Source organism: Aulonocara stuartgranti (genome assembly GCF_965226115.1).
Source record: "Aulonocara stuartgranti genome assembly, chromosome: 3".
Taxonomy (NCBI): domain Eukaryota; kingdom Metazoa; phylum Chordata; class Actinopteri; order Cichliformes; family Cichlidae; genus Aulonocara; species Aulonocara stuartgranti.
This window is the reverse complement of record NC_138941.1, coordinates 58598908-58616135: the sequence shown is the minus strand read 5'-3', so window position 1 is coordinate 58616135 and position 17228 is coordinate 58598908. Positions and strand designations below refer to the sequence as shown.

At 43.4% G+C, this 17228-nt stretch overlaps 1 protein-coding gene across 1 annotated transcript; it reads right to left on the bottom strand.

Annotated features, from left to right (window-relative positions):
* Positions 1 to 10646: 10646 nt before the first annotated feature.
* On the bottom strand, positions 10647 to 12216 carry LOC309701877 (histone H1-like). Its single transcript, XM_082526199.1, has one exon. It carries the CDS (start codon positions 11825 to 11827, stop codon positions 11324 to 11326), a length of 504 nt encoding a protein of 167 aa, XP_082382325.1. The 5' UTR covers positions 11828 to 12216; the 3' UTR covers positions 10647 to 11323.
* Between the last annotated feature and the right edge of the window lie 5012 nt (positions 12217 to 17228).

Here is a 17228-nt window from a genome sequence, read left to right as displayed (position 1 = left end):
ACTCGCGGCCGCGGGCCATTTGTGGCCCACGTCACCTGTACTTGCGGCCCGCATATTGATGTGAAGAAATATTTTTTTAAAATTGTTATACGAAAAATGATTTAATATGACGGCAGAGTGTTACAGGCATGGCCCTTTAAGACTGTAGCCTCATGGGCAGTGTAGTCCTTGCTGCAGGGAGAACGTGTGGGACTGCTCCTCCTGCTGTGTGTGTGTGAGTGTGAGGGAGGGAGAAAAAAGAAAGTCAAAAAGTACGAGGTGCTACCGAGCAGAAACAGGAGATGGAAGCATGTAAATATAAAAATAACCACTGCAGCCAAAAAGAGTGCCTGACAAGCCCAGTAAGCTACTAAGACTGGACTTTACACTGTGTTCGTGTTTTCCTCCGACACAATAAAGTTCTGCTGGAGCAGCCTTTCAATGTCTCTTTCTGTCTCTCACTAGCAAAGTTGACCCAGACAGTAAAGCTAGTTCCCTGGTTACGAGCCCGACATGGAACCCAAAGTATTAGCCAGAGGTCTCCTTACCACGGAGCCGCGGACCTGGCCGAGGTAACAAGAGAGTGCAAACATGTTGAAGGATTGGCTGTGTTATTTCAGTGAGAGATTTATTTGGAAAGAAAACAATTTTCACTTGCAGTCGAAAACTAATGTGTACGCTTATGCCTGCATTTTTATTTTGCTAAATACAAACAAAATTGTAGCAAAAGTGCTTCCACGTGTCTGGCCAGAAATAGCTGTTTATTTGGTAGTTAAATGAAACTACTACTACTGCTGAGTGACTGCTCGTCAGATACACTTCATTGCAATGTTGACCCTGTGCTAACTTGCATATGAAAAATAAAACTGAAAGGCTTCAGATAGTTGAGAGTGAGAAAAAAATTGCATTCATGTTTGCAATTTTGTCTAGTTACACAATATTTGGAATTAAATAAAACAAACAAATCACTACATTTTAGGAAATATTAGAGGGTGTTTTGTTTTTTGTTTTTTTTGTACTACTTGAACACTAAAGTGGCCCTCCAATGAGATGACGGTGCCAGAAGTGGCCCGTGGCTCATTTGAGTTTGAGACCCCTGCTCTAATGGGATTGACTGATCTTTGCACGATATCAATGCTCTTCGGTTCCACCATGCTGTGACCCTATTCCTGTCAACAGATATTGGGGTTTAGTTATCGAGGTATACAAACTTTAACATGCAGTTTGACTTTTACATTCAGTCTGGTTATTATAGTTGATAGTAAAAGTGTATCTTTATTTTTCATATCAAATCTATCATGACAGCATACAGGCAAAGCGTTGACAAATATCACCTACAAAAACTTCCATGATTTTGTGTCATGCATTTTATTCATTTAATTATTATTTTTTAGATCTGAAGGATGAAGTGTTTGCACTGCTGGGTGGTGTGTGGCTTAACTTTAGGCCTTGTGTGTGTTTCGTTGTGGATCTGCAAAAAGTCAACAAACAGTAAGTATGAAATAGGATTTTCATTTCTCTGCTGCCATTAGATAATTAATATGATTTTCTAAGAATAGTGCTTAAAAGCTTGCACTGAAGAACAGAAATGTTAAGAGAGATTTCTGTGTATTCATTTGCTTATCTATATCAAATATATTATAATTAAAACAACATTTTGTCCCAAACCAGGCTGCACGGCCATGACAAGAACCCAGAGATGCATTTTTCAATGCAATATTATAGTATTTTTGAAAAAAAAAATTTCAAATAAAAGCAACAAAAAAGAAACCTTACACAACCCATGGCATGTGTAGTCAATCGTTTTTGTAGATTAGTGCATAGGTGGAAGAATGGTGTTTGCAATGTCGTTTAGTGCAGAAACAAACTAAAGGCAACCAAATTTCAAAGGGTTGTCTCTGGGAAAAGCACCATACAGTAACTGAGCAAGGATGGTTTTCTTACTAATTGTGACTGAGCCACTCCACCCATCCATATCCCTGCAAATGAGACATGCAATACAAACAGGCCAAAAGACATGCAAGGTGGAGTGAGGTTGTTGTCTGTGAAAAAGAAAGAAAAGTAAAAGAAAAGAAGACCAAGCTGCAGAAACAAGCAGAGAGGACACAAGAAGAGCTGACTGTATTATCAGAGCTTATCACGCTGATGCTGGAACTGAAGAGGGGATATCGCCAGCAGAAAGAAGAATTCAAACTGTTAGAGGAGATAAACAAAGAGCTGGTAGAAAACAAGAAGAAACTTTGTCTGGTAGAGAATGAAATAGCAAAGAGTGAGAAAGAAAAACAGACGGACAAAACAGAAAGATACTTGGAGGAAAAACAAAGTCTATTGAGTGTTCAGCGTAAACTGGAGAAGAAAAAGGAAGAACTGGAGAATCTACAACTGAACATGGAGAAACAGCTGCTTCAAACAGAGGATATAATGAGCACGATGACAGAAAGAAGGACAAAATTAGAAAACAATTATGAGGTGATCAACTTGCAGCTGGAGGAGGTAGATTAGTCAGTGATTAGTAGTGAGATGAGTGGTGAGAACGAATAAATACATGATGTACACTGATTGATTAACCTTACTATCTGACGTGGTATCTTAAATAAAACAATCGTGAGCTGCAAAAAAGAATAATCTAAGAAAGATTGCAATATTTTGTTCAATTTATGATAAATTATATTCATGTTGTTTAAGTAAGAAAGTTTGAAAAGAAAGAAATTATCTCAATTGACTAAACAGAGAGATGGTGCTGGAAAGGAGCAGGTCGAGTAAGAAGTAATAATGCGTGAAGAGGGTATGCTGAGAAAAAGGAAAGAGTACTCTGAGGAGATGATGAATGAAGAAAATGAGAGGGGATGATGGGTGGAGGGAAGTGAAGGGAAATGAATCAGGCAGTGCAGAGGATTAGTAAGGAGGAAGTTAGGGCAGCTATGGAAAGACAGTTGGTCGGGACTGCATACCTGTGGAGGAGAAGTCTGGTAAAGAGGCCTGTTGATTTTTTCACTAGTTTTTGTTAACAGTCTTGGAGAGTGACAGGAACCATGAGGAATGGAGAATTGTACTGGATGATGTGCAGAGCTGTGGAAATTAAAAACAGTTAAACTTGATTAAGAATATTTTGTTAATAGAAAACAGAAAAAAGAACTGCTCAAGCAAGGAAGAAAGCTGAAATGAACAAATGTTTATTTAAATGAACACATAATCAAGAAAAATGCAGACACCGCAAAACAAGCAAGAATATTAAGAAAACAGAAGAAAATACAGTCAACTTGGATGTCAGATTGTAAGATATTCATTAAACTAAATAGAACACCAGAGCAGGGAAAAGGTCATCAAAGAGATGACGGAACTAGAAACATAAAACTGATAAATCAGAACGCAAAGCAGTGCTAAATATGATGGTACTTGTCTAAGTTGCACAACCAACTCAGATGTCTGACAGTTTTCATGTAACAACTCATATATATATTGACAATAGGACATCGGTGTATGGAAGCAATATAGATCCTGATTGTAATTTCTTTAACAATAAGATAAATGAACACAATTATCATACAAATGAACAATTAAAAAGAAAATAAAGGTAGAAAAGGGTATAACAATGGTTCACTTTAATAGTGGGAGCCTATATGCAAACTTTCAATCCATCAAAGAATACATTACACAATTTAAACAGCTATTCAAGATGATAGCCATATCAGAGACCTGGATGTGTGTGTAGGTGTGTGTGTGTGTGTGTGGGGTCAGAGTGTGACCCCATAAATGACTTCCCTAAACCTGCTGGTCTGGAAGTCCAGCGGTTCATCTAAACAAAAGGCACTTAGCCTAAAACAGATAGAGACACGTTTATCCTACCATAAAACAATAAGAGAAGGTACGACCTCTTCCCATGCTCCCAGGATGTAGGTGTGCATTCCAGTGTGGAATACACACCAAGCCTTTGCAGCCTGCGAAAGATCACACATCCTATCACTACACAATTGATTACACCTCTAAGCATATGTGGTTACATTTTTTATTTTATTTTATTATTATTATTATTTTTTTGTCCCATTTGGATCTTTAGCCATCAGAATTGTTGTCTTGAGGCCAAGAAAGATGCCAAGCGGATTTATTTTACCAAGTGGATCATCATGGCCTTGCCATATTGGTCCATTTGATTGACCTTTATTATAATTATGAATTTATTTTATTTTCAGTTGCTACAAACGGGACAGACATGACTGTGGGATAGGACAGGGGGAAAGAATGAAAGAAAGAGAGGGAGAGAAAGAAAGAAAACCAAAGGGGAGAAGAGACGGTGAGAAGGGGGGGAAGAGAGAAAAAAAACAAACAAACAAAAAAACAAAACTCCTGGGTCACCTGTATGGAGAAAAAAAAAACAGAGGAGACAGCAAACAACAAAGAGCAACATAATAAGAAAAAAAAAAGCACCATCACAATAAACTAGCTAGCCGTAGATATCAATAGTTACTAAATAATAAACAATATTGTGCAGCACGCAAGATGCGGTTTTCGTCCTGGTCGCGGAACACTGGACCAGCTCTTTATCCTCTCGAGGGTACTTGAGGGCGCATGGGAGTTTGCCCAACCAGTCTACATGTGTTTTGTGGACTTGGAGAAGGCATTCGACCGTGTCCCTCGGGGTGTCCTGTGGGAGGTGCTGCGGGAGTATGGGGTGTCTGGCCCATTGCTACGGGCCATTCGATCCCTATACAACCGTTGCAGGAGCTTGGTTCGCATTGCCGGCAATAAGTCGGACTCGTTCCCGGTGGGTGATGGGCTCCGCCAGGGCTGCCCTTTGTCTCCGGTTCTGTTCATAATTTTTATGGACAGGATTTCTAGGCGCAGCCAAGTGGCGGAGGGCTTTCGCTTTGGTGGCCTCAGAATCTCATCTCTGATTTTTGCGGATGATGTGGTTCTGTTGGCTTCATCAGGTGAGGGCCTCCAGCTCGCACTGGAACGGTTCGCAGCCGAGTGTGAAGCAGCGGGAATGAGGATCAGCACCTCCAAATCTGAGGCCATGGTTCTCAGCCGGAAAAGGGTGGAGTGCCCACTCCGGGTCGGGGATGAGTTCCTGCCCCAAGTGGAGGAGTTCAAGTATCTCGGGGTCTTGTTCGCGAGTGATGGGAGAAGGGAGCCGGAGATTGACAGACGGATTGGGGCTGCAGCTGCTGTAATGCGGACGCTGCACCGGTCCGTCGTGGTGAAGAGGGAGCTGAGTGTAAAAGCGAAGCTCTCAATTTACCGGTCGATCTACGTCCCTACCCTCACCTATGGCCACGAGCTGTGGGTAGTGACCGAAAGAACGAGATCGTGGATACAAGCGGCGGAAATGAGCTTCCTCCGAAGGGTGGCTGGCCTCTCCCTTAGAGATAGGGTGAGAAGTTCGGCCATCCGGGAGGGGCTCAGAGTAGAGCCGCTGCTGCTCCACATCGAAAGGAGTCAACTGAGGTGGTTCGGGCATCTGACAAGGATGCCCCCTGGGCGCCTCCTGGGTGAGGTGTTCCAGGCATGTCCCACCGGGAGGAGGCCCCGGGGAAGACCCAGGACACGCTGGAGAGATTATATCTCTCGGCTGGCCTGGGAACGCCTTGGTATTCCCCCGGATAAGCTGGAGGAGGTGGCTGGGGAGAGGGAGGTCTGGGCCTCTTTGCTTAGGCTGCTGCCCCCGCGACCCGGCCTCGGATAAGCGGTTGAAAATGGATGGATGGATGGACGCAAGATAGACAGCGCACAGTGTGCTTTGAGGCAGCAGCCAAGAAAGCTGTAGTCCGCGTCTGTGAATACCCGTGTGTACACCTGTGTGCATACCTGTGTGGATCAGCATGCTTGCATTCCAAAGGTTTCTCCATGTAATGATCTGCTAGGGAGTGTGGGGAGCCACAGCCCTGTCCTCTATGGTATCAAGCAGGTATGGAGGAGATCAAAACTCCAGACATCCAGAGGCCCCCAGAACACAAGACACCAAGGAAGACCCACAGAGGGGCAGCTGCGCCACTGTCCCAGAAAGAGCTGAGGAGAGTCCCAGATGAGGGCTCATTCAGCAGCCGCGGAGCAGAAGCCAGGGGGAGTTGCAGTGCCCCGCCCATGAGCTCCGCCAGCAGCCAGCTGTGCCTGAGTGACTGAGCCCCAGGCCGAGAGGCCGGGGGCACCCCACCTCCGAAGTGGCCTGAGCGAGCCCCAATAAGCGGCCACCAAGGAGTGAGCCGGTGTGTACCCGGACGCCCACCCCCAGATACAAAGAACCACCAACGCACCGACACCTGAGGGAGTCCGCCACCGGCAGGGGAAGTGGTGGTGGGTGGAGATAGGCCTCCAAACCTTGGAGGGCCCGAGATGTCCCCAGAGAGGTGGCGTCTGATACCCAACCTGACATATAGACACAGACATACAGGCACACACAGACACAAACATCCATTCCCACCCTCATGCTCTCATATGCACTTCACACTTGTTAGGTTTGTAGCATAAACCTATTCGCTGGAACGTTAAGACAATATAATTACACTGCTAAGCAAGACACAAATAGGCAAAGTTCTTCATGTTACTCGTGCACGGGAGAGAACCGGACAACCGCTTGACTCCAGTTGGTCTCGTCCGTTCTCCCATACACTGTCCTTTTATTGAGGTTACATGAATATGCATAGGTTCATTAACATACGACGTCTACATACAAACAAAGAGTACCTTGCCTGTGTGTGTGTGTGTGTGTGTGTGTGTGTGTGTGTGGGGACTGCTGATCAAAGGGTCAAACATCCTTGGTCAGGAAGAGGGTAGCCTCCCCCTCACCCAAGATGGTTCATCCTAGATAACACGGTGAGGAAGTCCTGCAGTTCATCTAAACAAAGAGCACCTAGACTAGAACAGACGTAGCTACGTTAATCCTACCATAAAACAATAAGACACGGTATGACCTCTCATGCTCCCAAAGTGCTGTCTAATACACACAAAGTTTGCAGACTATCAAGGATCAAAACCTCTACCAATCTACAACTAATTACAAAACTCTAAGCATATATAAGTAAATATTTCTAAGCATAAATGACAATCAACAATACAAATCTAACATTTCCCCCCTTTTTGACCTTTATGCTTGAAAAGTTCCCAGGTATGAATACCTCATGTCTGACAGTTTCAATGCAAACCTTTTTATACTCAGCATATGTCAAATCACCCTAAATTACTGAAAAGGTACACAGTTTAATAAATGTATTAGCAGTTACCCCATTCATTGAGCTCATCTCATGGCAAACTGCATCTTACGAGCAACCAAAGAAATTGTTAATTTAATAGTGAAACTAAAAAAGTAACATTTTCAAAAACATCTCAGCTTGGTGATGCTTCCTCCGGGTGTGCAAATCACATGTCTCTCTGCAGAGTGGTTTGAGTTCTGCAGGGCGTCATGAATGTCTCTTCTAGTTGTTTCGTTGTCCATAGGACCAGAGTCCAAATGTATGTAGAATAGACATTCAAACATACCAGTTGGTTTTGTTGTTCGTCAACATGGGTCTCAGCTATTTCCAAGCTGCAGACCTCTCAGCACTCTAGTTTTATGGCCTCTTACCAGCCCCCATCACCTGACTTCAGACCTTCGACTTGTGAGGGGGATATTTATGACTCCTTAATTGTCCACGCTCTGCAGAAAAAGCTCTCTGTGGAAAGGGTGCTGGGTTCCGTCATCTTACTGCTGTTATGATCCCAGCAGCCTTCAGAGTGTCATCGTATGCACAGTACAGTGGCACAGCGTTAGGTGATGTTCATAGGAAACTGCTGTTATCACCACCATAGCTTCTGGTTCCTGTGCTTTCACAGAATCATGATGTCATCCTCGAACTCCTTCTGCGCTGTCGATGGAGCTTGGCACGCTCCCCTCATCCCCTGAGTGTTTATGTTCCAACGCTGCTGAAGGTTTAAGGCAGAGCACGTCGTACACCTTAGTTGTCTTCCTCAGCGTCAATATTGAATCTTTCATTTTATTTAAAATCTTGCTGTGGGAAGTCTCCTCTTGATTTCCTGGAAGCTTAGTAGCACAGCTCTCTGTGTGATGTCTGCTGTGCTGAAGATGATCTCTGATCCTCCTGAAGCCTCTCTCCCATCTTGTGGACGATCCTCTCCTCTATTTTGCAGGCAGTTTCATGGTCCTTGCTGTGGCTCCAAGGTCTGATTTCATGATGGGCCCCAACCAGCTTGACCTTTGACCTCAACCACTGCCTGGCTGTCAGCTATGCCTGGAATGGTTCACGCTTCTCACTGGGCCTCTGAAGATTTCTCAGGAGATTACTGCTGCACCTGTATTTCCTTGCTAAGAAGAAAAACTTCTATTTGGAGAGCATGTCAACAATCATCAAACCACATTCTTTAGTTCAGTGAACTTCACTTATAGGCCATCAAAGCCTCATCTGAACATGGATGCACCACTTGCATAGGTTTAATATTTGTAAATAAAACGGCTAATCACACAAATCACTGCAACAATAATAGTAAACATTGTTTAATGTTAATCCTTGCACTCCACCTCTTGACGCATGGACATTCCCATGCGTCAACTCACCAAACCTGGATCCCTGTCTTAAAGAAAAAGATTAGCTAGATCATGTCCCAGGCAACATCAGGGCATCTCCTCTGGAGTAGCTCCGTAACCCTGCAATAAAAGATGTTAGCGTGTGTTGCATATTAAGTTTGCTTAACACCTGGCTCTCCCAGGAGCCTGCATACACACCATCACGGCCTGGAAAGCAAAATCTGGAAGTGAAATCAAACTTCATACCTGTAAACAATTGTATCATAAGAGTAATAAGCATTCAACATCAGCAAGACAAGTGTCATGTGCAGGTTTTCTCAAATCAGTAACTACAACTATTACCCTAATTCACCTCAGACATGGATTATCCCATGTACTCTGTTAACATTAATGTAATCAGTGACTTCTCTTAAGCAAAGTCACTCCACTCATATATTATTATTATTATGGGTTCAAAAGTGGCCAGCAAATGAGCCCATAATAAACTATTCCATAATTATCGTAATCTCTTATTTGTTTTACTCATGTCACTTGTCCGCTTCAGCTGATTCTTCTAAATGCAGTCTCAGAAAAACAAACACTAGCAATACACATTGACCATCCTGGTGGGCAGGCGTCGGCCATCCACATTCCAGAGGTGCCATAAAACACCATAAAGTTAACACTCGCTGTGGAAAAAGTAACACTGGTCTCATCACAGTATGTCTCAAACTATATTAATTTCTCCATCAACATATGCCTGTAACTACAGTTTTCTTCACACATAAACCCAGAAATCTTGTAGTAGAGAAACATTAGCCAGTATTCCTATAAATCACATGATCAAACACATGAAGAACCGTAATGCTGTAAAAACGAAAATGCAAATGTTAGCGCTTGCGCAGGCGTATGCATACTTTGTCACAGATATCTCTGTGAGCACACAAGCTAGTGAATGACACACACATAGTAAATTCACAGACACAGAAAATGGCATTTAAAATGTTAAATCATCACGCAACCTCGAGTGTTGCTGTCATCTTTCTGCTTCCGTAAAGGGAAGCACACACAGACTCATCTGCACCCCTGCCAGGCGGGGGTCAACTTCACACAGTCGTGTTACATCAGTAAAGTCTTGTCAGCTTTTGTCAGCTTTTACCAGTCAGTCAGTTTGTTTTCCTTTCACTCACTCATTCATGCATTCATTCTTTCTTTCTTTGCTGATAGTGGAACCTATCGTCGCATTTAGTTTCCACTCTCAGCAAAATGACGTCATTTCAAAAAGAAAAAGAAGAACTTTAGTTTGGATTACATCGCTGAATCCTTTTGGACTGGGACTGTCATTTAATAATTGTCCCAAATAAGTGGCTTTCTCCAGAGTCCATTTAAATGTGGAGAACTTACTTGGCACAATTTTCTCGACGACGTGTAGCGCTTTTAATTCCCGACGTGCAGATCTGCTTAAAGAACAGAGATTATCAAACAAAACTTTCAGTGCACTGTGAAAGTATCAAAATAAAAAGGCCTTGTTAAGTCATGACACAAGCTCCTCATCTCAGGAGGGTAAATCATACCATTAGCATGCTTTATCATACCATCATACTAATCGGCAGGCTCAACTTCACAACAAAAGAAAAATCATCAGCTAGATTCACTCCAAATCAACCATCAGCTGCACAACACACAACATAACCCTAATGTCATATTAGCTATGAGTTTAATCACCCGGTCTGTGCTCTTCACTCATTTAAGCCACAGATCTATTTTATTCAATTTTTCCTTTTTCCCTTCATCATAAAACATGTGACATGCTGTCATGCACTTCACAAAACAGTCTGTTCTGACGTATTCAGAGTTGTGTATCTAAATACAGGATTCACTCGCACATCAAAGCAGGAAACTCAGTGTTTTAGAGTCTCTACTCAACACACAACAAACTCCAACACATCTCATTCACTCGTGCTAGAATTCAATCACCTTTCATTAATCTAAAACCGATCAACTAATTTGCATATCAGCTATTAACCCACTAAGTTGACAGGACGACAGAAAAGCATGTTCAAAATAGTATCACAAAAGACAATTTCCCTCATACAGTAAATTACTTATGCTGCCTCAATCAAGCAGGAAGCTTCTCCCAATTTACCATTTTAACAACTAAATTTATTGTCTGATCACTGGTTGGTCAAACCAGGATCTTTTTTTTTTTTCCCACAAAAGTTAAATTGTTGTCCTGCAACTTGTAGAGTCAATTTTTTTTCTTTAGGATAAATTCAGTATTTGATAACAAGTGTCTGCTAAATTGACACTATTGTAACACTGATGAAAGATAACAAGCTAATTTTCATTGCATGGGTTTGTGTTATTAGGCAGGTCTAATGCATGTCTGTGGAGCTGCATCTCCAGCAGAGCATGTTCTTAAAGCTGCCTTTCCTACACATTTCTCTCCTATTATTTAATCATTTCTTAACTAATGTGCTATGAGTCTTCATGAGTCATTTTGTGTTTGGAATTGTTAGTAGGGTTAATGCATGTTCTGCTTGTGTGTGTGTGATTTTGTATATGTTTCTATTTTCGCAATGTTTCAGACTCCGTCTCAATTTTCCAACTTAAGCAGTCAGTTTTCTTTTCCCCAGGTTTGCTAACCCAAATTTTGATTTCCCACATTAAATAATTCCTATGTGTTCTCACCTAGTCTTCTCACTCTGTTGTCCTCTCCCACTTCAACAGTCCAACAGCCGGCAGTTCTCCTTCAGCTTTGTCCTGTGTCCCACTGTCTCTTCTTGCCATTTTACTCCACAGGTGGCAAATGTCAAACTCCAACTGTTCAGTTCTCCTCAAACGTTTTCTTCACATGCACAGTGAAGTCACAGCCACTCTCACTATTGTCCTCTGATGCGGTTGACTTCGTGCTAGTGGCTGAAGTGCTGCTGCTGCTGCCTTCCTGGGCGACTTCTTAGCAGCTGCTGCCGGTTTCTTGGCTTTGGCCGCGGCGGGCTTCTTGGCTTTGCTCTCAGTAGCCTTGTTCATCTTGAAGGATCCGGAGGCCCCGGTGCCCTTGGTCTGCACCAGAGTGCCCTTCGCCACCAGACTCTTGATGGCGGTCTTGACACGGGCCTTGTTCTTGTCCACATTGTAGCCTCCGGCAGCCAGAGCCTTCTTGAGGGCGGCCACAGACAGGCCGTTGCGCTCCTTGGAAGCGGCCACGGCTTTCACAATCAGCTCGCCCACGCTGAGGCCGACCTTCTTGGGCTTGGAAGTCATCGTCTTCTTCTTCTTGGCCTGAACCTCGGCGCAGGGCGTGTTTATGATGGAGCCTTTCCCACCACAGCGCTGGCACGTTGAACGCATCATGAAGGGTCCATTTCTTTCATGTCGCTAGCCAGCATGCTAGCTGCATGTGGCTTGCCCGAGTCACTCAGTCCTTTTTGAGCATTTCAACATGCTGCCACCGCCATCTTGCTCGCCCCTCCGTGGAATTCATCCAATCAGACAGGAAGATGGGTTTGCTTTCTTCTGCTGCTGCTGTTTATCCACATTGCTGCTGCTTTGCTGGGACTTTTTGTGCTCAGGACTTGCTGCTGTCTCTTTATCATGGAGCTGCATTCCTTATCTTCAGGGAGGAGTGAGCTCGCTTGTGAGGTTGAGAAACACATGGCACTGTAAATAAGTCAGCCAGAAACTTGGCCTGCATGTTTCCAATGATGTTAAACTATAACTTTCTTCTGACCGCTGCATGTGGAAAATTGATTCAGGTCTGCTTTTCACCTGAAAGTGACAAACTAAAACATGTTCATTATTATCATCACTGCTTAATCAACACACATCTCTCTCTCTCTCTCTCTCTGTCTGTGTTTGTGTGAACAATCCTTTCTTAAAAGCAGAAAATGACATTGTAGTTGTTTTTTGGCTGATCAACACAAAACCTTTTTCCTATGATTATTTCTCTTCGTCTACAATGTAGTAATTTGTCTCTTTTTCACTCTTTTTTTTTTTTCTTCACAATAGCTGGTGGTCTGCAAAATCACCGCTCTCACTCACAATCAGAGGCAATCACTTTTGCACAGTGCACAAAAACACTGTGATGTCAGACACATTCACACTCACTTTTTCATCTGCATAAATAAATCATATGGCTGGAGATATGTGCCATGGTGATCCATAAGCATGATCACCAGTTTATTTAATTATTTTTAATCCAACAAAACAAATAAACAAAAACATGATGCTGATGCTACACACACACACGAGTCAAGGTGCAGAAAAACTGCTCATGGAAACGCTGCACATTCTCTGTTTCCCTCTCTTTGAGTAGTTCTCAGACAGCTCTTGATCTGATAATGTGTAGCTTGCTCATCAGCTCAAACAACAAAAACAAAACTGCAACGCGACATCACACAGTAGTTGCATGCTCTGCCCACAGTGGCAAAGTCTTACACTTACATATTCAACACAGCTTCTCCATCATGTATTTTTAGATGTTTCATACAGGGTTGAGCATATTAGTTGTTTTCACAGATGTGCTCTATATCTCAACAATGGCTCATAATAAGACGACAGTCTTCCACACAGGTCAAGTGCCTCTATGCACTTCATGAGTTTAAATATTTATCTATATCACTTCACCTCACATGTCATTGTACTGAATTTAAGCAACCACAAGTTTAATGTAGGTTACTTTTAACAACTATCCACCTCAATTAAATCTATGGTCTGGCACACAGGCTGTTGTCGATCAGGGCAAGCTAAAGAATAAACATTGTGTCAGCAAGGGGTGGGGGGAAAGCCATTCACCAGAGCATATCTTAAGTGCTGTGGGCTGGCCTTCTCCACACGCTCTTCAAGGCTGGTGTGTTTTCTGAAAACTTCTAACATTTTAATCTCCTCCATTTTTAAGCCTGCGATTAACCGCACGGCTCAGGTCCGCGTGAAACCCGCGTGACCGCGCTCGCGTGAACCCGCGCAGCTGTGGAGCCGTCGCTCTCTCTCTTTTTTACATAAATACTTTGTGCTGCCAGGAGCAAAGTCCAGCACAAACGTCTGTCTCCCTCCGACTCACTCTTGGTTGCTTAGAAACCCATGATAACAACAACAGTCGGTGTCACAGACCACATGTTCTGCTCCGCACACACTCACACACAACAACAACAACAACAACAACGACGACAATGACAACAACACAAAATAGGCCTACCGTCCAGCACAATCTGGACCCCGCGGAACTTCTCAACGCCCCACAAAGTGGCGGAGAACTCACCTCTAGCCACACAACGTAGCGAGGAACCTCTTGCTCCACAAAGTAGCAAGGAACCCGGGTATCGCTACACAAAGTAGCGAACTTCTCAACGCCTCACACAGTGGCGGAGACTGCACAACGACACGGTTATAGAGTCGGCCTCTTCTCAACGCCTCACACAGTGGCGGAGACTGCACAACGACACGGTTATAGAGTCGGCCTCTTCTCAACGCCTCACACAGTGGCGGAGACTGCACAACGACACGGTTATAGAGTCGGCCTCTTTAAACTTACTTGGCGTTGCTTAGAGTGTAATATCAGCCCGAATCCCGCCGACCGTCATTCATCGAGGAGAAAAGACAGACCGCGAATCCACAGGAACTTCTTGGCTGACGTCAGTCTTTCAGCGTGCCTCTCCTCCCCTCGGTGAATGCGATTCCAGGGATCCGGCTCGAAGGACCAATTAATGTTAGGTTTGTAGCATAAACCTATTCGCTGGAACGTTAAGACAATATAATTACACTGCTAAGCAAGACACAAATAGGCAAAGTTCTTCATGTTACTCGTGCACGGGAGAGAACCGGACAACCGCTTGACTCCAGTTGGTCTCGTCCGTTCTCCCATACACTGTCCTTTTATTGAGGTTACATGAATATGCATAGGTTCATTAACATACGACGTCTACATACAAACAAAGAGTACCTTGCCTGTGTGTGTGTGTGTGTGTGTGTGTGTGTGTGTGTGTGGGGACTGCTGATCAAAGGGTCAAACATCCTTGGTCAGGAAGAGGGTAGCCTCCCCCTCACCCTAGATGGTTCATCCTAGATAACACGGTGAGGAAGTCCTGCAGTTCATCTAAACAAAGAGCACCTAGACTAGAACAGACGTAGCTACGTTAATCCTACCATAAAACAATAAGACACGGTATGACCTCTCATGCTCCCAAAGTGCTGTCTAATACACACAAAGTTTGTAGACTATCAAGGATCAAAACCTCTACCAATCTACAACTAATTACAAAACTCTAAGCATATATAAGTAAATATTTCTAAGCATAAATGACAATCAACAATACAAATCTAACAACACTCAACCGACGTGGAGACAGACATAAAGAGACGCTGTACACACGATCACACTCCCCAAGTGTACTCTACCAACCGGGTCTAGGTACCCTTGCCCCTGGAGGGAGGAACTGCACCCAGACCCAGGTGGTATTACCCTTGTTAAATATTTCTAAGCATAAATGACAATCAACAATACAAAACCTAACAGTGCATAAATTTGGGCACCACAAAAAAAAGAAATGGAATAAATATTTAGTGTATATCAATGTGTGTGTCTCCTATATGATATATGGGGTGCCTTTGTCTAGACGTGCTTCCCATCCAGAGCTGCACAGCACAGAGGAAAGTTCCAGCGCTCCTGGAATCCCTCTGTGATGGACCGCCAGTGTCCAGGTGAAGGCGCAGTTAAACTAAATGCTTGGTGCTGAAGGAGTCCGCGGTGACAAGGAACCTGGACAAAATTGTTCAAAATCAGTATTATGTGTGCTGCAGTTACAAAATACATTATTCAAATTCCAAAATACTTTTGTGATGTCAGATTTAAATCACAAAACTTAAATCTTACATAAAACATTTTGTAATTATAAGGATAATTACAAAATGTGTTTTGTTTTAACTTTAACATATCATAATTTGATTGGTAGCAACTTTTGCCACTACAGTGAGCCAATCACTCATAATTCCTAAACATGTCAATCAGGTAGGAATGAAGTAAGACATTAATAGAAATAAAGAGTTGTATGTTGACATGTAGCCCTTTCCTTGCTTAAATCATTAATATTTTTGAAAAATCAATCTGTGATAAGACAGCTTATCAAGATAGAACCATGTAACTAAAGATGAACCAAACTGTTCACAGTTTTATCTAACTCTGTTTTAATAAAGGCTATGACCCCTGCTATAGAGTCTGACAGCTGCAGGGATTATATACAAATATTCAACTATCCCAGAATTAAACCAGGTCTAAATAAAAAGGAGTGAGTATCACTACAAAGGTTAACTCAGTGGTCTTAATGCTACAGTTTGATATCAGCAAACACCGAGCGCATACATTGATAGGACACCACAGCCATGCTATCATTGCAAACACTGATAACAGCATAAATTGAATTAAATCGGGACTTGATGAGACCTTCTGAGTATCACTAGAAATATTATAAACAGTCGTCTCTGTACCACAGTTTGCTATCAGTAAACACCGACAGCATTCACTGTTAGCATAGCACATCCATGTTAGCAGTGTATAAATGGATGGTTTAGCATATATTAGCACAGGTATCAATAAAGGACTACCGTATTAAATACTTTTACTAACCTCCGGCAGACGGACAGGCGCTCTGCAGGTGGGATTGAGCGCCTGTAGTTGGTGTCTAGGCGGGCGATGCTGGGACCGACGCGGGAAAGCAGGTCCTCAAACTGGCCGACGGTGATATCGCTGTAATCGGCCGTCATCAGGGCGCAGCTCCTGGAGCAAATGGTGAAACTCACCAAACTGCTCACGCCTCTGGAGGACCTGATGGACCCAGGTACGGCGAGGACGTCTTTTACGCCGCTGCTCTGCTCTCCACAGTACATAGAGAAGGGAGACTCTCTCTTCAAGCGCTAGCTCGACGATGGCAGCTGTCTGGCACAACTTCCTCCCACATTCCTCCCACATTTCCAGTTCACGATATTTTGACGCGCTATGGATTTTTCTTGGACACGCGTTGAGACGCGAATGTGTATGCGTCAAAGTAGGAGCGTTTGGGGCGTTTTGTTCGCGTCCATCGCGTTCGGTGTGAACACACCGTAAAAGCAACAGGCTCCACTCTGCTTCAGCTCCTGTGCAGAGCTGATTAAATATGTGCAAACAACAGCATGTTTTCAGTCTCTTGCCACATCTATAAAGACAGTAACATTTTTAAAAAAAAAAGCTTGTACCTTGTAGCTCCTCATTACTCAGGAACTATGGATTAAAGTACTGTAGTGTACTGTAATACTGAAAAAAAATGTAAGAGAACAACTTCAGATCCTGAGTGTGTGAGGACAGAAGAATCAGCTTTATTTCAATTTTGAGGGATAACATGTATATGAGTTTGATGGTTCTGTTCTCTTTGTGATTACAGGAGCTACCCTCAGATTCAGACCTCAGCACCACCCAGTGACAGCAGATAGATCATCCAACATGTTCTGTTTTCCCATGTCACACCCCTGCTGATTCAGCTGCACTGGCTCCCCGTTAAATTCAGGATCCAGTTTAAGGTTTTGACCTTGACTTTCAGGGCCCTGCATGGACAAGCACCAACATATATAAGTGAACTTTTGCATCCATACATTCCCAGCAGGTCCCTGAGGTCATGTGACCAGGGCTTGCTTGCTGTCCAGCACACGAGGCTAAAAACAAAAGGCGACAAAGCTTTTGGAACTGTGGCCCCCAGATTGTGGAACTCTCTCCCTTTGAGCCTGAGATCTG